At 34.5% G+C, this 26,057-nt stretch overlaps 1 protein-coding gene across 5 annotated transcripts in view; it reads left to right on the top strand.

The window, feature by feature from the left end:
- The window catches only part of MAPK9 (mitogen-activated protein kinase 9), a 28,568-nt gene extending 4,629 nt beyond the window's left edge, over positions 1-23,939 (top strand). Inside the window, exons 2-11 of one of the 5 annotated variants that reach the window (XM_044664405.1) lie at positions 1,983-2,112; positions 4,013-4,071; positions 5,446-5,584; positions 9,777-9,942; positions 11,419-11,490; positions 14,464-14,646; positions 16,033-16,157; positions 17,859-17,922; positions 19,593-19,664; positions 21,904-23,939. In XM_044664405.1, the coding sequence (XP_044520340.1) occupies positions 1,983-2,112; positions 4,013-4,071; positions 5,446-5,584; positions 9,777-9,942; positions 11,419-11,490; positions 14,464-14,646; positions 16,033-16,157; positions 17,859-17,922; positions 19,593-19,664; positions 21,904-22,046 (1,153 nt within the window). In that variant the 3' untranslated portion in view covers positions 22,047-23,939. Of the gene's footprint in view, positions 1-1,982; positions 2,113-4,012; positions 4,072-5,445; positions 5,585-9,776; positions 9,943-11,056; positions 11,129-11,418; positions 11,491-14,463; positions 14,647-16,032; positions 16,158-17,858; positions 17,923-19,592; positions 19,669-21,898 lie in introns of all 5 variants that reach the window. The other 4 variants (XM_044664406.1, XM_044664407.1, XM_044664408.1 and 1 more) reach the window with 4 other exon arrangements.
- Positions 23,940-26,057: the final 2,118 nt, after the last annotated feature.

Below are 26,057 nucleotides of genomic sequence, written 5' to 3'. Positions count from 1 at the left end.
CCAGTGACAACTGAGAATTGTCCAAGAACCAAAACAACCAAATTCTGAGAGCCTTATCATAAGAAAGTAGCCCACAAGATCATGAAATTATCATTATTATTTTGTTACAACAGCTCATGAAACTATCTACTAAAGTACAGAGGGGTTGAGATCTACTTAATGTAGGGAGTACCACAATTAATAAAATCATAGCTTTTTTGGAACTATTTTCAAATATATATGCTTGTATTTACATATACAAAGGAACTCTGCCTGCACCCAAATTGGTCTAAGCATAAGCCATATTCTTTTCCAAAATCTGGTTTTGGACAGCAATTGATGTCTGTCTACATAGTTGTCTTTCACTGTTGGAAAAAAAAAGTCATTAAAAGGGCACTGCCTAGATCTGGACCAGTTCTCTTTGTGAGTAGAAAAAGGTTAGATTTTTTTCCCAAAAGAGTCTAGACCTATGATTTCATTGTTGTAGGGACCTCTGGAAGAAGAAATTCCCTAAACAAATACAGATTGACAAATCCTACATCTGATATTCCCTATGTGATCCTGGACAAATCATTAACCCTTTTTGAGCCTCATCTTTCTCATCTGTAAAATGAGAGATCTGGACAAGATGTCCTCTAAGGTCCACTCCAGCTCTAGATCTGTAAAGTTCTGTCTTGGACACATACTGCCTCTGTTTCTCTGGGCAAGTATTTAAGTCTCTGTGCCCCTAGGTGTAACTCCCTAAGGCTAGAATTTATAGTACAATTGATATATGTTGGCAGGAGGAGTTGTCCTCACCAGGAGTTCTCTACATGGTCCACAGATCCACACCAAAAAATAATTTTTAAAAAACAACCATGAGAGAGGCAATGAACGTGCGTGTGTGCAAGTCTGTGTGTCTGTGTCTCCCTGGACTTCTAACTTTATCTCAGGAAATGATATTTCTCATTTTTGTTTTTTGTTTCATATCTTTCGTCGCTGTTTTTTCTTATTACACCTTTCATCTCAGATGAACTAGATTATACTTCTCTGACTCCTCTTTTCTGTTTCCTAGGATATACAGAAATATTAGTTTATGATAGTAGTTATTTTTCCCTAATTGAAATTTTTAAAAATTAATACATTTTGTATAATAATATATACTTTATTGACAAATTATTTATATGTAACTGTTGAATATAATTTCAGTGCCCTAAAATAAGAATTCCATTTGTAAAAAATAGCTAAACTTTACACTATATATTGGCATGGAATTGTTTTACCTACAAACTTAAGTGTTTTTATACTTGAGAGAAAGAAGGCACAATCCTAGACTTAGAGAACTCTCTACCTGGGTTTTACTCTCACTCTGCCACTTGACTATGGGACTCTGGCCCAGGTGACAGCAGATTCAGTGTTAGATTTGAGAGTCAGAGATCATCTAGTCCAGTCTACTCATTTTATGAATCAGGATCCTCCTGTGTAGGGAGATTAAGTCACTCACCTAAAGTCACAAAACTAGTAAGTGGCAGAGCAAGGACATCTCTGAAATGAGAAGAATTCTTCCTATATTACTATGGTCGTGAGATCAAGCTCATTGACATATGCAGAGACACTTTGAAACCATAAAGGGCAATCTGAATATAAAGAATTGTAATTACAAAAGGTCAGACTTACATATTAATGATGTTTATAAGTCATTATCATTTATTTTATATACATATCAAATATCATTTATTTTAAATGAAAGCAATTTAATATAACTCTACATCTCATTTAAACTGTTACTTGTGTTTGACATTCCAAGTTAATATATAATTGGTGCCTAGTATGGGCTTACATATAGTAGAATTGAAACAGATGGTCAGAACCTGAAGTTCTCCATTTCCAAAGACATTTCAGTGATTCAGATGATTGCCCTTAGGTGTTTTATATATGAAAAAAATATGTTAAATACATATTGTGCAAATATTACTTTTACCCAAAGCTAACAGTGAACTGTTTGTTATGTTTCACAATTACAGTGCTGCTTTTGATACAGTTGTTGGGATAAATGTTGCTGTCAAGAAATTAAGTCGACCATTTCAGAATCAAACTCATGCAAAGAGAGCTTATCGTGAACTCGTTCTGTTAAAATGTGTCAATCATAAAAATGTAAGTTAGCAATTTTTTCCTTGATGTATTAACATAGATGATATGCACTATTCTTTGGGAATCTATGGATGTTTATTAATTAGGTTTATTCCTGAAGGCAAATTAAGGGTAATACTAGCTGGCCATTAAATGACTATCAGGCTGAACTATTATAGATATGTGCTTATTTGCAGAGTTTAGAACTCTATTTTTAATGGGGAAATTAAATTTATCAGAAGTTGATTAGGAAAATTAACTTGTTCTATATGCAAGAATCTAGAAATCTTGATTTAATTACCACAGAAGTTATTCTTTCCTCTCTCTTCTTTGTCTTCTATTTATGTGAAATAAAAATCACATTGACCAGCCTCAGTCTGCTTCTTTCAGGGTGCTTAAATTATTTTTCCTTTGATGTGGGAATTTGAGCAGAAGAGTAGTAAGGACTAGGCAGTGGAAGTTGAGTGGCTTGTCCAGGGGTCATAAAGCTAGAAAGTGTTTGAGGCCACATTTGAACTCAGAACCTGTCTCTAAGCCTGATTCTTAATCCACTGAGATACCTAGCTGCCTCCCAATAATTCTTAAATTATCTTTTCAAAACTGGTCAGCTGTTTTCGATATTAGATATTTTGTATTTTTTTGTATTTTTTCATTTCTTTTATTTTGTTCTAATGTTTTTTGCTGACTCACAGAGTCATTAATGTCTAGTTTATTCCAGTTTTCAGAGACTCTGTTATTTGGGTAAAGTTTATGACCTTCTCTTCTAAGTTGTTTCTTCTCCTTTTAGTTCTTTCCTCTGTAGTTATTTCACTTTTTAACTTTTGCTACTTTTATTTCAGATACTCATGTGATCCTTGTGGAAAATCTATTTTTTTCCTTTGAGTCACTGCTTACAGTCCTTATGAAGTTACCCCCTTCTTTAAGGGAATCTCTTGATTTACAGTGACTTTTCATACTAACCAGTGTTTTCTTTGATTTAATTCATCTCTCCAGCTTTAATCCATGAATCAGTGACCTTTATCAAGATCATACTCCCCCATGCTGTGCTTCTGGGTAGGGTGGTTGGCCCTATTTGGGCTTGCTCTGGGTCACTTTGGTTTCTGTATTCACCTCCATCCCTCAGAGTTAAGCCCTGCTATATCTTTGTGATTTATAACACTGGATCTTGAAGGCCCTCTATACCATCTCAGGGCAGAGTGTGAAGGATCTTGGAACCCTTAGTACCTGGTTTATCCCATTGGGCTGTCCTAGTATGAGTGCTGCTGCTTTCTAGAGTTCCCAGGGGCTTCACCTTGGAATGTTCTGACCATCTTAGCGCTTTTTTACTTCCCTAGGTCTTTCTTGATGGGAAGGGAGGGAAGGACTATTATTGTTTCCTCCTGACACAAACCTTGCATAGACTATTATGCAAATCTCTGGCCTATGTCTTTTTGTTCTAAAAGGTTTATTTGCTTGGGCTTGCACTGATTTTGATGATGGCCTCTTTCCTATTTCTTGTGGACTTCTAGCTGGATTTCTGTGCAGTTCTGGCATGAAGAAGATACTTAACTATAATTTCTCATTAGATTTCATGATAATTATTCTGCATGGTATGAACTTCAGAGGTGCGCTAGAGTAGGGTGGTAATAGCTGGCCAGTATGCTTCTGCTCAGGCAGTCACTTTCTCTATCTTTATAATCTGTTAAATGTTAAAAAAAAATAATTTGACTCCCCTAATATTTAAGTTTTGCCCTGCTTTAAAGTTACTTTAATTGAATTGTCTTATTATATTTGTCATATAGTCAAAAGAATGTACTAAAATAATTTATTATGAAAGTTTCCTGTTTTAAGTGGATTTTCTATCAATGTTTAGTTTTAGTAACTAAGGTTTAAAAAAATATCTTCTGGTATTCTAAAATGTAGTGAATTTTAATTCTCTTCCCAGATAATTAGCTTACTGAATGTGTTCACTCCACAAAAATCTCTAGAAGAATTTCAAGATGTGTAAGTATTCTTATTTCTACCCATTTCTTGAGCTAATAGATTTTAATGTTTAAATAATTAGGGAAATAAATAACATACAATAAAAACTGAGAGAAGTAGCTATTTACCCACCTGTCACTTAAAAAAGTATCTAATAAAAAATCTACTCTTAGGAGTATCAAGGCCTTCTTTTGAGAACTGCTGTGTTGAAATTAAACATTTGCAGTTATAGACTATTCATTCAACTACCTTTCTTTGATCATTAAGACTAAACAGTCATAAATATATCTCTGTACATTATGGGGAAATGCTTGAAAAGACTTTTTCAAAACAGAAATAATCAAGTTCCATGGGAGGAAATACATTTTAATTATAGTACCAGGAGGCTTTGTTATATTTATAACCAAATACTGTTAATAACCAAGTATTAAATGACTACCTCTGTTCAGCTAGTATAGTAGTTGCATGCTTATTTACAATCACTATTTGAATTTGATTAGGGGGTAGCTGGGTGGCTCAGTGGATTGAGAGCCAGGCCCAGAGATGAGAGGTCCTGGGTTCAGATCTGGTCTTAGACACTTCCCAGTTGTGTGACCCTGGGCAAGTCACTTGATCCCCATTGCCTATCCCTTACCACTCTTCTGCCTTGGAACCAATACCCAGTATTGATTCCAAGACAGAAGGTAAGAGTTTAAAAAAAAAAGAAAAGAAAAGAAAAGAAAGTAATTGATTAGTTTAGCAAAACAAAATACTTTAGTCCAAAAATCATGAAGTAGAATCTTAATTTGTCTTATTAATGTATATTATGTTAACATTTTTTGGCATTTGTAGGCCTTTGAAAATAGCCTATTGTTATAGATGAAGTGCTAAGTTTGGAATTAGTATAATCTGGTTCAAATCTATATCCAACATTTATTTATTCTTTGATCTTAAGCAAGTCCTTTTATCTTTGTGTGCCTCAGGAAATTCCTAAGATTAAACTACTAAATTTGAGAGAATTTATAATCTGCCCTGGTTGAGTTAAAAGGAAGTCCTGTAAGCTACCAAAATTACATATCCTTTGCATTTTCCATTATTAGGGACCTATATCACATGGAGTAAGTTACTTAATTTAACAAGAAGCTATAGGGTCCATTTGTGTTCTTTGAAGTTATATATTTTATTTTTTTAATCATGGCACATTCTTTATTTCCTTGATACTGGATAGTTTGATATATTTCTTGAGTCCTCAAAAAATACTTTTTGTGTTTTTTTTTAAACTAGCCATTGTAATAAATAACCAGATGAGCTTTTGTGATTTCCTACAGGTTTCAATTGACTACCCTTCCTTTAGATAGCCATAGGGTTTCCACTAATGTTCATATTTGTAAAAGGGAATTTCTTATTCTTTTCTAGGTATTTGGTTATGGAATTAATGGATGCTAATTTATGCCAAGTGATTCACATGGAATTGGATCATGAAAGAATGTCTTACCTACTTTATCAGATGCTTTGTGGTATTAAACATCTCCATTCAGCTGGTATAATACACCGAGTATGTAGTGATATAACATTGTTGGGAATTTTTTTTAATGTTTAAGTAAAACTTTATTGCTTTCTTTTTGTTTTTACATTCCATATATTTCCCAGTATGTTCCTCTGTCCTTGACAGTAGGCCATTATAACAAAGAATAAAAAAGAGGAGGGGAAAAATCAGTTCAGCAAAACTAGCCAACACATCAAAAAAGGCTGATTTGACATGCAGTCTACTACAGAAAGACAGGAAATGGCTTTTCATATCTGTTTCTTCCTGTAGGCCAAACTTGTTCATTATAATTTTCCAGCAGTTTCCATATTTTTTGTTACTGTTTTTTTCCTCCTTTATACTATTGTAGCCATTCATAGTGCATATTGTTTTCTTGGTTCTATTTTTCTTAATTTTCCATCAGTTCTTTTAAAATCTTTCCATGCTTTTCCACATTTGTCTTAATCAACATTTCTTATAGCACAGTAATATTCCATTACATAAACATACCTCAGTTTGTTTAACCATTTTTCTGTCAGTGGGTGTCTATTTTGTTTCTAGTTCTTTGTTACCACAAAAAGTGCTGCTATAAATATTATATAAAAATAAACATGGGACCTATTGGTGTATGCCTAGGAGTAGAATCTCAGAGTCAAAGGGGATAGACATTTTAATAACTTTGTTGGTATAATTCCAGATTGCTTTCCAGAACAGTTAAATCAATTCAAAGTTTCACTCATAGTGGTATATGTCTTTCTACAACATTTCCAATATGCACTATTCCCATCTTTTTCTACCTCTGCCATTTTATTTGGGGTGGGGTAAAATCTCAGTTTTCTTAATTTGCATTTCTCTTGTCTTTAGTGATTTGGAAGATTCTTTTATATGGTTGTTAATAAGTTTGCAGTTTTTGGGGCAGCTAGGTAGCTTGAGTGGATTGAGAACCAGGTCTGGAGATGGAAGGTCCTGGGTTTAAATCTGGCCTCTGGACACTTCCAAGCTGTGTGACCCTGGGCAAATAATTTAACCCTCATTGCCTAGCCCTTATCACTCTTCTGCCTTGGCACCAATATACAGTATGGATTCTAAAACAGAAGACAAAGGTTTGAAAAAATACTTAGCTGTTCTTTTTATTTCTTTTTCTACTATATTCACTTTTGCATTGGTTTATAATGCAAAACCCTAATTCTCCAAGAACTAGAGAATTTCTTTTTTTAAATCATATTTAAAAATAGGAAAATCAAATAGATCAGCAGGTTGTATTATGTTAAACGACACCATATTTGAGGAGAGAGACTTGTTCGTTTTTAATGAATAGTCAGGCAAAAAGTTAACACTTTCAGAAATAACATTTTTTGAAATGTTACTTAGGTTTTGAACTAAAAATTCCTTTCTAATAAAATGTCTATATATGTTGAAAAAGAATTCATTAATTATCAAGGACATCTTTCCCTGGTGATATTCTCAGATCATAGATATGTAGAATTAAAATTCATGTTTGAGGAGTTTATTACATTAAAAAAAATTCATGGGGCTCCTCTTGCCTGAGGGCTTCAGAAGGCTTTGGGATGTTTATTTTAATTTTTTCTTCTGTTCATTCCTGATTCCTGATGCCCCTAAGCAACATGTCCAGAAGCAAGTGAATTGATGCCCCTTAGTTGACTGTGCAATTGGCTCATTGCCCTTTAATCAGTCACTACCTTAGTATAATAACAGGACAACACCTGCATTCCACTTACCTCTTTTCCTGTGGTACAAGGCCAACCAGGACTAGTTTGCCCTACTGGCCCCTAAAAGAATACAGTAAAGGGAGGGACAGAGATAGTAAGGGCTATAGAATTGGAGGCCACCTGCTGAAACCCTTTCATTCCAAATGTCATAGAATCAAGGTGTCCAAAGCCCAAAGAGTAGAATGGTTTTCCCAGTCACATGATTTTTCTACCAGCCTGACCTCTAGTTACTACCCTGATTACCCCTAAAGGCTTTGCTTCTTCAGTTCATGCTCATATCATATAAAGTTTGTCCCTCTGAAACAGAGGTATCCTAAACCAAGATCCACAGATTCCCCCCAAGGGCTACCATGGATAAATTTCAGAGCTTCTGTGGATTCCGGGGGGGAAAATTACATCTTTAATTTTGGTAACTCGACCAAAATTTAGCATTTTCTCCAATTTTAAAAATTCATTTAGAAACACTATTCTAAGAAAGGATACAAAAAAGATTAAAAGCTGTTCTTTCATTCTCTACAACCTTCCCACCTCCATGACTAAATTAAAAAAAAAAAAGGCTGTAGTGTTAGTGTATCACAAATGGTTTAACTGGAAATAGATTTGGTTTATGCATTCCAGTGGGTTTGGATATGTAAGCACTTTAGATGTACCAGTTTACCCTCAAAATTAATGTCTCAAAATTGTGGAAGATGTCTTAAAGCAAGGAAGAACTATGTTCAAGACTAGATTTTGACATATAATGACTATGTGACCCTGAGCAAGATATTAACTACTCAGCGACTCTAAAACAACTCTCTGAGATTGTCAGTTGCAGAGATGGTACTGATCTGCTTTTGCAGAGGGAATTTCATTGAGTTCCCTGAAACACAGAGAACTGTAATCCCAGGTCCCATTCCAGTCTCTATCCCTACATCTTCTTAGTATTTCTTCCTCTAAGAACAATGTCTATCACTAAATAGAGATTACTATACAGAAAAAAAATAACACCAAATCTTTAAATATTGCTATTACTTAATTAAATTAATATTTATTAGGGTAAATTATTTCCACCAACAGAGAGCAGGAATTATGAAAATTGACCGTTAACAATAGCTGAAATTGGAGAAAATCTCAGTTAGAAAGGATTGTAGATATTTTCTAGTTCAACCTGTACCTGAGCAGTAATGTATTCTGCAATATCCCTGACCAAGTGGCCATCCTATCACTGCTTAACCACCTCCAGGGACAGAGAACTCCCTGTTTACTAGGCAGCTCATTTCACACTTGGATAGCTCTAGTGATAATGATGTTTTTCTTTTGTTTTGAACTGGCTTCTTACTCTCTGCAACAGATATATTTAAGAGTGATATAATATCGTATAAAACTTATCCATGTTAAACGTCTCTGCTTTCTACAATTCCATATGTATAGAATGCTTTCCAGTCCCCTCTTCTCCATCTTAGCTACCTCCCTGAATTTGCTTCAGTTTAATATCCTTCTTAAAATGTGATCCCTCTGAACATATTACTAGATATGTGACCTGACTAGGGCAAAGGACACATCACTCCCCACTACTTTAAATTAGGCCATTCTTTAAACAGACAAAGAGAATAAAGTGGCTCTTCAAGCCACTTGCAAATAAGTTGGAAAATCTAGAAGCAAGAATGATATCATCTTATTGGAAAGACAATGTTTTTGGCATTTTTTGAATTATTGCATTATTAGTTTAGGCCAAAATTGAGCATTTTCTTAAAAGTTCCTTTTTTAATTGCATATACATACATATACATTGCATATGTATACACACATTTAATTTCATTTGCATACAAATGACATATAGTTGAACAGATAACTCTCCCTTTATGATAACTCGAAGTATATTGAAAATGGTATTTTGGGTTGGGAAACTAAATACTATATCAAGTATAGAGGCAGTTATCCTTAGCAACAAGAAACATTCCTGTGGTAGTTATATGCAAGTCAAGAAGAGAGGAGAATAATAATAGAAGACCAGCTCCTGCAGTTTGAAAAAGACTGCAGGCCCCTAAAATAATGTATCTGGTGTTGCAGACAGTATGCCAGGATCTCTGCTTTCCTCACTTACAATTTTAATCCCACTCCTCTGGGAGATTTTCTTTCCTAAGAAATATATCTGACTTCACAATTGATTCTGTTGGGGAAAATGGATTTGCTTCATGTAAATTCTAGCTTTTTCCTATACTATATCTGTTCCCAAAAAAATGAGGACTACTTGTTTTAATAAATAGAAGTTCTATAAAGCTCATTTCTAATATTCTGTCATCTGATAACAATAGCCTTAAATTTTTAATTATTAAAAAACAATTTATTAGGTGCTTACCATATGCAAAGCATTGTGCTAAGCTCTAGGGATCCAAATTGAGAGAGTACAAATACTTCTGTCAAAAAGTATTATTATAGGCTAAACAAAAATATATATAGCATTTTCCTATGTTTTGAAATCATCATACTAACTTAACTCATTGATTTATTAGGATTTGAAACCCAGCAACATAGTAGTAAAGTCAGATTGCACACTCAAGATCCTTGATTTTGGCCTGGCACGGACAGCATGTACTAATTTTATGATGACTCCATATGTAGTCACACGGTATTATAGAGCACCTGAAGTTATCTTGGGGATGGGATACAAAGAAAATGGTAAGTTCCAGATTTTAATGAGAAAATTGATATTCTTTAAAATCATATTGCTGATCATTATTCATTTGTTAGAGTAAGTTTTAATTCTAATATAAAATTGTTATTGCTTATTATTATAAAGTTGGTTATGGTCTTTTCTAGACAGGTCACATTAGTCCATAGTTAGGAAATCATTCATTTTTTGTACATATTGGTAAAAGTAATTTATTTTGAAATCTGAAAATAATTGATTCCTAGGAAAGGTTTTTATTTTTAAAGTTGTTGTTTTCTTAAGATACTAGGTTGTTTAAGAAGAAACTAAATCAATTTTAATTCACCCACAAAGAGCAGAGATCCAAATTTACCAAGTTACAAAATTATTTTCATTGCTAGGTCAAATATTCTCAAACTTGTCTTTTCCTTATACTGACTTGAACTCAGTCATAAGAAACCTGATAGTGAGTGTTTTACTGTTACCTTATTAAGGATAATTCCCTGCACAAATGAAATAATGAAAAAAAAAACAGGCTACTGCCCTCCTCCTTATTCATCTTCATCTTTTTCCTTATAAATATTACGCTCCTGGACCAAACTTTTCAGGCTTCTGCCTTGTGGTGATAAGAGTTTAGCTTGGGCTTAAAAGAAGAGGGAACATTACTTTATCTGGCAGTAATTTCTGAAGAGAAATATTAGATTGAAGTCACTTCTTCCCAGACCTTATTTTTTTCATATGTAAAATGAGGGGATTGGATTTAGATAATCTCCAAGACCTTTTTGGCTCTATATCTCTGAAATGAGGATAAACTTCTGGAACTGCTGTGTCAATGTAATAATGTATGGAACATTATAGCTAAAGGGCACCCCCTGCTGGATACTTCAATTTGCAACACTTCCATTTGAATCAGAAATTAATGCCTTAAGAAGTGTAATAATGCCATAGTATCAACTTAATCATATTTTAAAACATTATAAAAATGTTGAATAAAGTTAATTCTAAAACATGAGGTAGAATGAGGCTGATAGACTTCTTTCTGTGTTTTCTGTTGTTTTGAAGCTATTTGGGGACTAAGGGGGAATGGGGTACTTTATGGTTAACTTTTTAATCTATGTTCTCATTGCACCTGGCGTTGGGTAGTGGATATCTGGTCTGTTGGGTGCATTATGGCAGAAATGGTCCTTCATAAAGTCCTGTTCCCAGGAAGAGACTGTATCCTTCACAGTGGTTTCTAGAATAGAAAGTAAATTGTATGGGTGAGAAGGTAATCTTTAGTTCATCATGCATTTTATCATTATGTTTTAAGAGAAGAATTAAGTATTATTTCAGTTGTCCAATTGAAAACAATGAAAAAGCAGAATTCATACTGTGTAAAAGTTCATCTTTAGCTAGCTATTTATTTTTCCATATGTATGTGTCTAGTATAGAAATTAGAATTTCTTTTTTCCGCCTTTATTTTGTTCATGACACTTCATAATTTTATCATTTCATTTTATTTTCAGTTGATATCTGGTCAGTGGGGTGCATCATGGGAGAACTGGTGAAAGGTTGTGTGATATTCCAAGGCACTGATCGTATCCTTCCCCAGTCATCCTTGAACCCCAGCTATTCTTTCCATAACCACAAAGACAAAATTACTTTCTTTGTCTGCAGTAGATGAGAACAACAAAAAAAAAAAAAAAGGAAAACACCATACTTCTTGAGTATGTGTTTTAACATTCTTATTCTGATGTTTCTTAAATTAGTGTCACTAACCAAGTTGCACCTATTTAACTTTCATTCCTGATTATTGTGCTAAACTCTACTGCCTAAATATTCATGTATTTACTCCAGAAGTTTAGAAGCATTAAATGACTAATTAGGATTAATTGCATTAAAAAGGAATATAGATATGTGGGAATACAACTACATTTAAGAGCAAGATATACATAGCCCACCAAATTTGTTAATTTTTCTAAGAAAGTGACCATTTCAAAAGCTGTCAAGACATTATGCTTAAAGGATTTTATGAATATGCTGTATTTCACTTTGCACTAAAATGTTCTTTTCGAAAACTAGGATCAGGAACACATTAAGTGAGACCCAAATAGAAAGTATTCAACTGAGATAAAAGACTGTGTCAAATTTTATAATTCTATCCTAGTTCTTACTTGAGGAAAAAAAATTTTTAAGCACCCCATATGTGCTTTTTAAAAATTTTAACAATGGCTATTTTACTCTGCCACATTACAAATATGCTATAGGAACATAAATTTCAAAATTTTAAACTAATTAGATGGTCAATCCATTCATGTTAACTTGATTCAACAGAAACCAAATTTAGTACTTCCTATATGCCATTTCTCGTCTGTAGAGTCATGTTTTCATCTTGTGAATGCTTTTCACTTTTCCCACATACCATTTCTCCATTATGATAGTCACTGAAATATTTTCATTAATTTTCATTTTTAAAAATTATTAAAGTAGTTTGTCAATTGACAGATGTTCTATGTTTTTCTAATTAATCAGTCTGTGTCTTCAGTATCTTATACATTAGGGCAATCTATCTTCTCTTGTGGTTTTTTTATTGGAGTGATTTTTCCAGATAAAGTGGATAGAACAAATTCTTAAGCAACAGACATTGTTTTAGAGGGGGTTTGGTTTCACTGAGGCTGGCTTTATGAATACTTTTGTGTATCATCTACTTTATAAATATTTAACATCAAGTTAGATGCTGTGTTTTATTTCAAGATTTCTGAAACTATACCCTATCTCAAGTTCACCTATTTCAGTAATTAAGTAGACCTTTATTCTGAAAATAATTCACCTGAAAAAAACTTTATATAACATACAAAACAACTAAAGTGTTTTGTCTCCTATTAGGTGAATTAATATTCTGCTTATCAGTTACTTTTATTTTTGTGCATTTTATGTCTTAGCTTATTTTGTACTTTAAGTGAGAATTGAAATTTTAGAAAATGTAGAAATGAAAAAATGGTACTGTATAGCAACTTTAAAAGTTTTAGGAGTTAGGTTAAACTTCACAATTCTACAATATCAATAATAGTGTTATTGTAGGGGAAAACATAACTTGGTACTGAGAGGAAAAGTAGTCCCAATGCACTTTGGAAAAAAAATACATTAAGAATTTAGGTTTTTCTGGCACAGTTAGTTTAACTGCAAAATGAAATAGAATATAAATTTTAAAATTCTTTTTAAAAAAACCTCTTATTTTCTATCTTAGAAACAACTCTAAGATGGAAGGATAAGAGCTAGCCAAACAGAATTAAGTGACTTGCCCAGGGTCACACAGCTAGGAAGTGCCTGAGGTCACATTTGAACTCATGTCCTCCAAACTCCACGCCTGGCTCTCTATCTACTATACCAACTAGCTATCTCAAATTTATAGATTCTTATTGTTTCAGGAGCTGGCTGGAATATTACTTTGGATTGAGAGTCACACATTTGAGTCTTAGCTCACCCATTCACTAGGTCTGTGACCTTGGGACAGTCACTTTGCTTTCCTAGGCCTCAGTTTCTTTGATCTTTGAATTACAGTCCATGATCCTTGTCCATCATAAGATTGTTCCAAGAATCCAGTGCAGTAGGATGTTTGATACCATAAAATATACCATATAAAATATACCATAAAATAAGCCATAAGCCATGAGTATATACTGTTATTTTTGTTAGCAACAATATTAAAAGATTGCTAAGAAGCAGCCATTCTATTCCATTGTCATAGCCTTTGGAACCCACAATGATGTATTTTCCCTAACTTTTGATTAAAGTTAACCACAAATTTTGAGAGACATCCTGGCAATAGAGGTTTGGAGGTCATCCTCAGAGGTAGAAGAACCAAGATGCAAGTCCTGCATCTGTCACATACTTGGCAGAGTGACTCTGGGCAAATCTTTTAACTTCTTAGTTCCTCAGGCATCTCTGTTAAGACTATTAAGTTATAAAGCAGAAGGAGTTTCCTCACCCATAATTTTCTACACCAATTAACAGATCTGGTCATCGCCTCCCACTCCACTCTGCCCTAAAAAAAGCCCCAAACAAAAACACCTGAGTTAATTGCAGTTTTTGCCCTAAGCATTAATCTTCAGTCACAAGAAAACTACCTCATTGTAGCCAGAATGGCAAAGCAGTATTAGTAGGTAGCTTGATAAGTTAAATCTGAAGACTACAGAAAATATAGAATTGCAGAGGACCAACTTCCCCTTTTACAAACAAAGAAAGCAAGGCCCCAGACTGGTAAAGGATTCAGGAAGATAAGGGCAGGGCAAGAACTAGAACCTGGGTTTCCTAGCTACATTGTTACTTCTCCTTTAAAGTTATTCATTTGGCATATAGTCTATATAGTGCTAGTTTTCTTTGTCTTGAATGGTTGGAACTTGGAATTCTTAGTGTTCATATTTAGATGATATTTTTTTAAATAGCAGACTGGGATCTCCTCATTCATTTCTTGTTGGTCTGTACAAATATACTTTGGCTTTTTTTCCCCCTGGATTATATTTTGTTTAATATGATCATTTCAGTTACATTTTCTTAAAGAGGTCCTACAGATATTGATCAGTGGAATAAAGTTATTGAGCAGTTAGGAACACCATCTTCAGACTTTATGAAGAAATTGCAGCCAACTGTGAGGAATTATGTAGAAAACAGGCCAAAATATCCTGGTATCAAATTTGAAGAACTTTTCCCTGATTGGATATTCCCATCAGAATCTGAACGAGATAAACTGAAAAGTAAGACCTTTTTTCTTATACTTAAAGAGTTTTCTAATCCACATGAAATTTTTTATTTTTCATATTTACATTCTACAATAGGAACATGATGATATATTTACCTTACCAGTAAAATGAGAATAATATTAGAATACATTAAAACCTTATAATCATACCAGCAATTGACTCCTCCGTTTCCTTGCCACTTTTCAAGAACAAAAATGAGAAGAATCAGTCAAGATGAATACCTACAATCTGAGATTCTGCTCTCAAAAGCTGCCTTTTCGAAGCCTTCAAGCAAAAGTTAAATCTCCATAAATTAACTTGAAAGATTGTACATATGTTAACTACAGAGGAATTTCACAGTTTGTCAGAGCCTTCAAGTAAAGTGTATTTTAAATATAGTTTCCCATACCAAATTGCCTGTCATTCCAATCATTTGCCTCTTCAGAATCAGACCTGGAAGGAGTGTAGAAAAAAAGAGTAATATCCTTGAATTCCAATGCAAATGTGGTCCTCCTTTTTCCATGTGGTTACAACCTTGCTGTTTACAAAAGCCTCTAGAACTATAGATCTAACTTATGTATTGATTATTTAAATCCTCTTTCTATATTTTTAATTGTTAGAATTTCTTACCTAAACTACTTTTTAGTATACCCTTGTGTAGAGTTGAAGACCTACACTTATGCATTTCTAGTGCCCAGCACAGTGCCTGACACAATTTTACTGATTGATGCAATCTTTTTCTGGGAAAGTAAACACTAAATTCCTTTTCTGGCATATCTTATGGATTTATAGATGATTATGGTTGCTAATAACTGTTTTCACTTTGCTTCAATCAACACAAAGGTTACTTTAGTAATAATCCCAATTCCTGCCCTTTTTAAGGTTTCGTGTAGCCATGGGGGAGGGGAATAGCTAGAGGAATGACACTTAGCTTTTGTTCTTTTTTTATTCCCCCGCAGGAAGAATCAGAACTGTCAGACCTTAGGACAATTCCAACTCTTTGGGCCTTTTTCTTTTATTCATTGTCAAAGAATGCTGCCCTTTCTAGATATTAGAGTGGGCATGTAGCCTTCACCCAACCCCACCCCACAAGCATTCACTTTCTTATTTCTCATAACAATCATGTAGGATTTGATGTGCTTTTCTTCCTTGAGAAATGTTTTTAAATTGCAGTGACTCTAGAATTGCCTTTAGTTCTTTAAAAGGCATGTAGGAGTTTGATCTTGATATCAGGAACTGTTTTAAAAGGAGGTATTCTTGACATTTCATAATCTGAGCTTTTGATCCTTTCCTTATCTGTGCTGCCATATTTGACTTTTTATCATATATTTTTGTTTAATTTTGAAATGAAAACTTAGTTATTGAAATCTGATTCTTCGTATATTTCATTTTTCTCCCTAGCAAGTCAAGCTAGAGATTTGTTATCAAAAATGCTTGTAATAGATCCTGACAAGCGAATTTCTGTTGATGAAGCCTTACGACATCCTTATATTACTGTTTGGTATGATCCTGCTGAAGCAGAGGCAGTAAGTATTGACTTAAAGTGACCTAATGGATCTTAAACCTCTGCAATTTTTATAAAGAGAAGCAAGGCATATCCTAGAAGTTAAGGAAGTTTAACGCTGATATTTGGAGATCCCTCTCTGCCTTCCTGATTCTTCCTTCTCCCCTCTTCTCTTTCTCTTCTGTCTCCTCTCTCTTCCTTCTCTCCCTCTCTCCCATGGATGTGAGTGGGTGGGTGTATGTGTATAAGTGTATAATATATATATATATACCACACGTATATATATATCACATAGATAGATGGTTAAACAAGTATAGGTAGTCCCTGGTTTATTTGAAGCTTAGGCATACATATAGGAATTGGAACTATGTAAGTCTGGAACTCTCATTCTTAGGAAAACTGGTGCTCCTCCCTTTTCATTCAATTTAGAACTGTCAGGTGAATGCCCCAGAAAGCTGCTTTCTCTTACATAGATGTAAAGGTATAGATAGTAGCCTTCTCTTACACAGATACAGAGAGTTTCTGCTGGTGCTGAATATATATGTTGCCCCTTCCCAGCAAAGTTCTGATTCTATTCTTTTAACCACTCCCTCCACCTCTACCATTGCTAATGCTAAGTTTGGGAGGTGTGTGCTTGACATCTTAGATCAGAACTAAAAATGGCATTATCCATCCTTCTCTAGCCTTTCTTCTAGACTTCAATTGCACCTACATCACCAGCTGCTTATTAGACTTCTCCATCTGAGTGTTCAGTAGACTCCTCTAGCTCAATGTGGTCAAATTAAACCTTGAGATCATCTCCCCTAAATCCATCCCTTCTCCATATTTCCCTATTTCTTTCAAGGGTACCACCATTCTTCACAAAGTTATAAACTCAGTTTTACAACCTCTCAGCCATTTTCAGCTCTTCATTCACCTCATCCTCTAATTCTAGTCAATTGCAAGCCTTGTCAGTTCTACCACCCCAACATCTTTTGCCTCCATTCCTTTATCTCTCCTAACTTGACTACTCCACTAGTTCAGAACTTTATTACCTTTCACCTGGATTACTGCAGTAGCCTCCTAATTGGACTCATTGCTTCTAGTCTCTCCTCCCTTTAATCCATCCTCTGTACAACTGCCCCCCAAAAATTTAATATACAATTCTGTCCCTGTCAGTTCCCTATTCAAGAGTCTCCAGTGACTCCTTAATACCACTAAATACACTAAAAACTCCTTAACCTAGCATTTAAAAGCCCTTCACAATCTGGCCTTAGCCTTACTTTCCAGAGTTATTTCACATTACTCCCCTTTATGCCTCGTGACCCAGACAAACTGACTTACTTGCCATTCTGCAAATGGCACTCTTATCTTCCACCTCCATACCTTTGCACATGCCTAAAATGCATTCCTTCCTTTCCTTTCCTTCTTAGAGTCATTAACTTTCCTCAAGTGCAGCTCAGGTGTCACCTCCTCTGAGTAGCTTCTCCTGATCCTCCTCACCATAAGTCTTCTTTCCCTTCTTTAATGATTTATATTTGCCTATGGACAAATGCATCCTTTCAGTAGACTATAAATTCTTTGAGGACAGGAACTGTTTTTTGTTTTTTCTTTCCATCTTCATTTCTTTGCATGTAGTAGTTGTTTTATAGATACTTAGTCAATATTAGACTTTGAGAAAGTCTCTTAAAAGTTCCATACATATACTTTTTAACAGATTTGTTTTTTCCAATTTTACTTTTAGCCACCACCTCAAATTTATGATGCCCAGTTAGAAGAACGAGAACATGCTATTGAAGAATGGAAAGGTAATGGTACAAGTTATTTTGGTCATCATTTACAGACATTTTATCATTATTTTTTGATTTTCAGCATAATTGCCTGAGTGCCCATTTAATTTATTTTCTAATACCATAGAACTATGTATTTTATCCTCAAATTTTTATGTTAATCAGTAAATTGTTGGAAATGGGTTTTTATTAGCTATTTTGTTTTCAATTCTTCCTAAGCCAAATCCCCCCAAATGTTTTTAATCATTTCATATAAGTGTTAATTTTAACAAAGAAGAAATTTTTTGAAATACTCATTTTTACTAAAATGCCATTGTTGTAAAGTTTTAAAGAGGTTTGATAGAAATTTCAAGAATTTTTTTTGTTAGTAACTGAATGTTTTCATGATAGTAATACCTAAAACACTTTCTCTGCTTACGACTAGATCTGGCATCTCTCAAAAAATTATTAAGAATCTTAAAGATGATTTAGTCTGGTGCTCTCATTTTCCAGACAGAAAAACCAGAGTCCTGAGAAAACAAGACTTAGCTGAAATTGAGCAGGAACAAAGACTGTAGAAAGATCATACTGGATGTAGAGACAGATGACCTAAATTTGGGCTCCAGTTTTGCTGCTCAATAGCTGCATATCCATGAGCAAGTTACTTTAATCACTCCAACTCTTGGATCCCTAATCTATAAAAAGAAGGACTTGGACCAAATGATTTCTAAGATGCCTTCCATCCCTAAACTCAGTGTTCCTCCTCAGTAGGTCAGGATAAGACCTTGGAATAGAACTGAGGCCTTGCAAATTCTTTGGTAGAACTCAACCCCCCTAAGCCACACTGTGTATATGAATACTAGAAAGAAACCTTAGCATGGTATGTAAATACACAAAAGTTTGTCATGATAAAATAATAAATAAAAAATAAAAAGCTAAGCACTACATTTTTTAGCTGCTTAATCATTATTTAGTTTAGCCATTGGATACTTCATTTTGTATTTCTTCCTATAATGTTCAAGTCTGATAGCATTAATTTAGTTTGTCAAAAGCATTTTGAAAAATTCATTGGCATATAAATACATCATTAGTGATTATTATGCATTATTTTATTTTGAGCCTGACTGATGATTTTATTTGTATAGAAAACTCCTTATGTTGTTGTCTATGACAATGGATCTCTTTCTGCTCTGCAACTCTGGGGCACTGAGAGATTAAGGGTCTTGCCTGGGATCATTCAGCCAGAATGTAGTAAATACTGTCCTTGAACCCAAGTCTTACTGATTGCAAAGCATACTTCCAATCGGGTGTACCATTTTGCTTTCACATTACTTTTTATTATTATTTTGTGAACTGTTCTAAATTCTGCATTTTTAAATTGCTTTTAGAAATATTATTGTCTTGCTACTATATTCTGCATTTTTTTATCATAATATATAGAAGTCTAGACTTCATCTCTAATTCTAGATAAGTAAATCTGACAAAAGTGTCCCAGTCTAAGGTCCACCTAAATAGTCACAGTGATGTGACAGCACTGAAATGGAACATGCTTCTACACAACTGATACATAATAAGACTTTGGACCAACAGACTCTTCAATTCAGGCATGTCCAAAAAAGACCTTCTATAGTAGTGAAAGTTGATGTTGAAACAGTTTATAGAAATATAAATAACCAATGAACTATTTTCCCTTAAATTTCTATTTGAAGAACTAATATACAAAGAAGTAATGGACTGGGAAGAAAGAAGCAAGAATGGTGTGGTAAAAGATCAACCCTCAGGTTAGTGATTAGTTTAATAGTTTCATTTCAAGTAGTCTGTTTTAGACAACTTAAATACTAATAGTGTGTTCTGTTAACCATCAAAGTTTAGGCTTTTGTTTTTTTAAAAAGTATTTTTCCTTTTTTAGCACTTTACTCATTCTGATGAGTGTAAAGTTATCTTCTAAGATGTACATAATTCTCTAACTAGGACTACACAATCAGACCAAGTTAAAGCAGTTTGTTCCAAGGACAAATCAGCCTTTATTTCCCTAAGTGTTTTTGCCCAAGTTTTCCAAATAATTGTTAATAATAATTTTATTTCACTAGTGGTAGCCTGGGACTTATGAGTCCTACTCAAAAAGAAGCTACTCCTTTATTTGAAAATTTGGACTATTATTTGTCATTTTTGAAAAACAGAGGTTCGGTAGATTACTACATACAAGTGGCAGCTAGGTGGTGCAGTGGATAGAGCACTGGGCCTGGAGTCAGGAAGACCTGAATTCAGATAGGCCTTATTCACTTACTAGCTGTGTGACCTTGGGCAAGTCGCTTACTTCTGTTTGCCTCCATTTTCTCATCTGCAATAAAGTGACCTGGAGAAGGAAGTGGCACACCACTGTAATATCTTCACTAAGAAAACCCCAAATGAGGTCACAAAGAACCAGACACAACTGAAATGACTGAGCAACAATATACATACAAGCTTGTAACTGTGATCTGACTTGCCCTTTTCCAGCCTCACTACCAGTGTACAAAAGAATATGTATGAAGAATACTTTGATGACTTTTCATTTTTGGATTCCTCGTAATCTAACAAATAATGTTCTAAGATACACAGTGTATCATAGTATAACTTAAGAATAAACTTGATTTGAGAATTGGATGTACTCTACTCATCCAAGGTGTTCTCATTCTGGTCAGACCAGGCCATACAACTGTATAATTAGAATTTGCTCCCCAGGACTCTAAATCCCAGCATCCTATTTACGTGTTTATCTACGTCCTTACATAGGGAGGATAAGTTTTGATGTAGCCCTGCCTCTCAGTCTCTTTTTCCCTGATCGCAGCTGGGGAAGCGGATTTTATTCAAGCTTTTACTTTTGTCCTTTTATTTCTTCTACTTCAAGTGATTATTAATAAATCTTATAAAATATAATACTTGGAGTTATTGATATTGATTTAAATCTTACACAACTGAACATTGAAAATGAAATGTTCTGTTGTACCATAAGAAATTTAAATGTTGCCCTTATTTTTTTTTTAAATCCCAAGCTCCTGGTCCTTATGATGATTATTCTTTGGTGCAAACTAGTCTTTGATACAGCCACCTGTTGTTTTTACTGAACTTTAATCTTAGAGTTGGTGCTTTTTGGGTAAAGCCCAGTGGTAGAGAAAATATACCTGATGAATTTCAAATGCTGATTTTCCATGAGCCTTTTTTAAGAATGGTGATATTTGGACAAACACAATGATTTTCTTTTTAGGCATGCTTGAAGTGAAAGTGTATTTTCAGAAATAGTCATGTCTACTCTTATATAATCAAGAGGCAGCATGATAAGCAGAGAACCAATAAAACCTGGGATTAAGTCCAACACATCCTGGCTTTGTGCCCCTGAGAAAGGCAATTCAACCTCTTGTGCTTTAGAAGGGGCTACTAGGGCTACTTTGCATTGGTAGAAGCAATCACAATGAAATCCTAGATCTAGGCCCTAGCCTGATATTTGGCCATATGTTTGATTCTAGATTATTGGGGGGGGGGGAGTATGAAAGTGTCTGAAAAGATATTGACTCTGGGGGGCAGCTGGGTAGCTCAGTGGCTTGAGAGCCAGGCCTATTGACAGGAGATCCTGGGTTTAAATCTTGCCTCAGACACTTCCTAACTGTGTGGCCTTGGATAAGTCACTTAACCCCTATTGCCTGGCCCTTACTGCTCTTCTGCCTTGGAACAATGCATAGTTTTGACTCTTGGAAGGTAAGGGTTTAAAAAAAAAAAAAAAAGACATTGAATCTAGGGGGTTGAGGAACCTAAAAAATGGGAAGAACTTGGGAAAAGTTTTAAAAAGTTAGTTTTGACTGACTACATCCCGCTGACTAACTACTTCTTAAGATTGTTTTCCTGACTCCAAAACTGGGATTAGGGAATTGTCATAGAGGGGAAGTGAAATGAACCTCATTTGTCCATAACCTTCACTTTTTTGCTTGTGTTTGTAGCAATGTCTTGCCTCAGATTTTATTATATTTGGTTTACTTAGCACAGATGCAGCAGTAAATAGCAACACCACTCCTTCTCAGTCCTCATCTATCAATGACATTTCATCCATGTCAACAGAGCAGACATTGGCTTCAGATACAGACAGCAGCCTGGATGCCTTGACAGGACCCATTGAAGGTTGTCGATGATAAGTTAAAAATTGCAAACTTGCAGTTGGAAAAGAACTCTTGATTCCATGCTTATAAGTTCATGGAACCAAGCAGAGAAACTCCATGTTCTGCATGTCCTAGTCAGTGCAATGCCTGTGTTCTTACTCAGCTGTAATTTGATTGCCTGCTTGATGTTATAAAAATGAAAGCAATGCAATGTCTGACAAAAAAAAAAAAAAAAACAACAAAAATCACAAGCCAATCATAGAATATTTCAGGTGAGCAGTGATAGTAGGTGGGGAAAAAAAGAATTGTGTTATCAGCAGTGACCGTGTGTCTTTAGCAAACTTCTGGACTTACACTCAGGTGCCATCAGAAGCTTGCTTTATTTATTTGACCTTGCTTTCTGGCCTGCCTAGCATTCAGATACATGGTAGGTAGGAGTCCAGTGATGCTCCAGACAGTGTCTTTTTTCCAGGTCATTTCTTATTCCTGCTGAGTAATGTGGTGTCTACATAGAAGAAATAAATAGTCCTGTGAGCTAATCAGCTATTGTTGCCCATTTTGCTCTATCATAGTACGCTTCATTCTATGACTTTTTTCTTTCAGAAAAACAGGCATTTTAAAAGTATATATTTAATCATTTTTTTAAAAAAGCAATTGCTTTCCATGAATTTATGGCATTCAAGGCTGAGGATGAATTATTGTAATATGTGTGTATATATATATATGTATATCTATATATATGTTGATGTTGACCACTACTCAAGCAAAAATATTTACAGGGATGTTCGTTCTTCTTAAATTGCTCTGTCCTGTGTTGATTTGTAAATTTGACTCTTCATTATGCCAAAGGATGTTTTTGTTATATGCAAAGTTACATATTGACTTTTAAAAGCCTGTCTATTTTACTTATCCCTGATCTGCTAGTGCTCTAGATATCTTAGTTTGCAGTGCTTTAAGGAGACATATCTCTCAGTACATATTGTTACAGTTATTCACAAAAGTATGATGGCACATGGATTCTTAAATCCATTATCTTCATCACTGATGCTTAGAGTAGATTTTTGCAAAATTATGCCATGGTAGACAGAGTGCTGGACTTGGAGAGTCAGGAAGACTTGGTTTCTGATTCTGCCTCTGATGCTTACAGGCACACACATGAATGTGGGCAAATCACTTAAGATTCTTGAACCTCAGTTTCTTTATCTAATAAAAGCAGAAAGTAATCCACATAGTACATGTCTCACGGGGTTGTCTCCAGGTTCAGATATGATCATGTGTAAAAGATATGTTGCAGATTTTAAAATGCTACAATAAATACCTACTTTTGTGTGAAAAGTTAAATTGATTTATTCTAAATTAAAAAAAACATTGATTATTATTCCCAATTCATATTGTCATATTTTTAATGGGATATGCTTAGAATAATTTTTAGAAACTTCTGGCTTTTTTTTGTTAACTTTTCTGAAAAGTATACAAAGGAGTCTGTCTTTTTTTTTTAAACTAGCAAAGTAATTATTGAAATATGACCTTGGGATTTGAGGGGGCATGCTGAACTACAGTTAATAAACTGGTAAGAGATTTTTAACTTATAATTAAACTGCTCACCTGAAAGAGGTCCTTTGGGTATTATTAATTTGTTTATATGTGTGTGTATTTATATGTGTGTATACACACATATACACACATATACACACATACCCCAATATATATGTCAAAGTTCATTAAGACACTGAGTATCTAAATGGCATTGCAGAAATGGAGTGAATTAAAAACAATTGCATTTCAATTATGTTGCTCATAATTTTTCTCCCTCAAGAGCTGGTTTTTACAGACTAATATCTTGTTTTTAGTCATTTTGGAAGTTATTTGAACTGAACTTTCAGCAGAATGTGTTTCAAGGAAGTATGTTAATAAGAAAAAGTCTGTTATAAATACTATATAAAGATGAGGTTTTGTCTACACCAGTTATGTTGTATGGTTGGTCTTATCACTGGAAACTGGAGCCTTTTGTGGAAAAGAAAACAAACTTACATGAATCTCTTGAAATCATTTATTCTGTATCAAGTGTTATAAACCAAACAAATTCAGCCAAGAATAAACACTTTGTTGACTCTAGGATTCCAACAGAAATAGCCAGTGTAAAAATTTATCATCAGTTGTTCTTAATGTATTTGGAGGGGGTGGGGGGAAGGATCTCACTTCATATAGAGATGGCCCTTTCCTTAACATTTATTGTTTGAAGAGTAACAAATCCACATGCCTACATTTCTCTTTTTTTTTTTAATGCACTTTAAAAAAATTTTTTGATGACACTTTGGTAACTTTTCTGTTTTAGAAGTTTGTCTGAACCCTGAAGCTTCAGAGGGCACTTTGTCCTACCACCTACCAAAGGATATTTGTGAGCGGAATCCATTGTAACTTGTCTGTAAATTACACCGCTGCCCATTTATTTTAAGGTGTAATTCCAGACGTTTCATTGACAAAACCCACCATGATTTGGATGATCATCTTTCTCCTTATATGTTACCATTGTGGTAGAATTCTGTGAATTTGCTCTGTGTGGCAGATCTAAAACTTAAGACATCAGTGCTGGAGGCAACATATTTTTTTCATAATGATACCTCACCTCATCCTATCCTATCCCTAGACCCTAGGCTGATTGACCTGGTTCTCATACAATGTGAATTATTCTAGTTTGACCTTTCTTGACAGTTACTGAAGTTGGATAGCAGATTACAAATTTTGCATATCTTTTTCATCTTTGCTGTTTGTCTTGTTGAAGTAATTCTTTGGGGACAACATTCTCAGAACCCAAGTAACTTAGAATAATCTTGGAATTAGAAATTTGGAATTTTTTTATTGGCCCAATTTTTAGCCCAAAAGAAAACAGTGGTTCTCTTCCCATTTCACTTGTCTGTTCCCAAGCATGGAAAGCTCTTGGAGCACAGTATCAGATCAACTTGACAAACATCAAGTGTGTACTATGTGCAGGGCACAAATCTTGGCATAGGGGGCACAAAGACAAAATGAGACACATGCGCCCTCCCTCAAGGAGCAGAATGTAAGAGCAAGGGCCGGGGAACTCTAAAATATTGATTTGTTTTTTTAAGTAGTGGTTTTTCTTGGCCCTAATCATTGGCTTGTGAATTTCAGAGCAGTATAATGGAATAACAGCTAGGGGAGAAAACTCTTTATCTGTGGAATTCTGAATCTAACCTTGGTTTAATAGATGGCTATACTAAATCTAGTCACAGCCTCATGACCAAAACATATGTCTTGGTGATTAATATAGATGATCTTTAAGAATGTACATCCCAAAAGTAAATAGATTTATCTAAGTACTTATTATGTAAAACATAAATGTCTCTCCATTTGGATCAGTGAGTACTCCTGAGGCCAAATTTTCAAATAAGATCCCTTTATTTGTACCTTTATTGAAAGGTGTAGGTGGCAGATTTGCAGCAGCAGATTGTAACCTAATAGATTTCCAAGAATAGACTCATATATGCACACACTCATAATGTGTAACCCCCCCACCCCCTGCCAGGTGAAGCCTCCTTAAAAGACTGTGACCAATGGAGTGCTTGTTAGCTGTCATTTGTGTTTTAGGTCTTGCTGCTTAAAAACCCTAATGGTGCTTGCAGTTTTGCACATGAAGCATTTCAGTTTCTGTTTTTGAGGTACTTTAGGATGCTTTTAACATAGCATCATAGACTTGAAAGGGAAGGACAGAACTACCCCTAATCATCCCAGATAAATATAATATCTATCTTATTTTAAAATGAGGGGCGGGATTACCTAATTATAAGCATGATGTTGATTTCTCCTTTATTGCCACCTTTTCCTTTTTTTAAATTTAGAAAGCACTCAATTATTTTTACTTGAAGATGAAAAGTCCAATTCCAGACAAAACAAACCATGCTTTTTTCAGTTTGAAAAAAATTCATCCAGAAATTAGCTATTTGATCCTGTCCAGAAGACTCTCTGATTGTGTGTGATGAATTTAAGCACTAGTTCCCTTTCATAAGGTGTTTATTTCAGAAT

Source organism: Gracilinanus agilis, chromosome 2 (assembly GCF_016433145.1).
Source record: "Gracilinanus agilis isolate LMUSP501 chromosome 2, AgileGrace, whole genome shotgun sequence".
Taxonomy (NCBI): domain Eukaryota; kingdom Metazoa; phylum Chordata; class Mammalia; order Didelphimorphia; family Didelphidae; genus Gracilinanus; species Gracilinanus agilis.
This window is presented reverse-complemented; position numbering and strand designations above follow the sequence as displayed.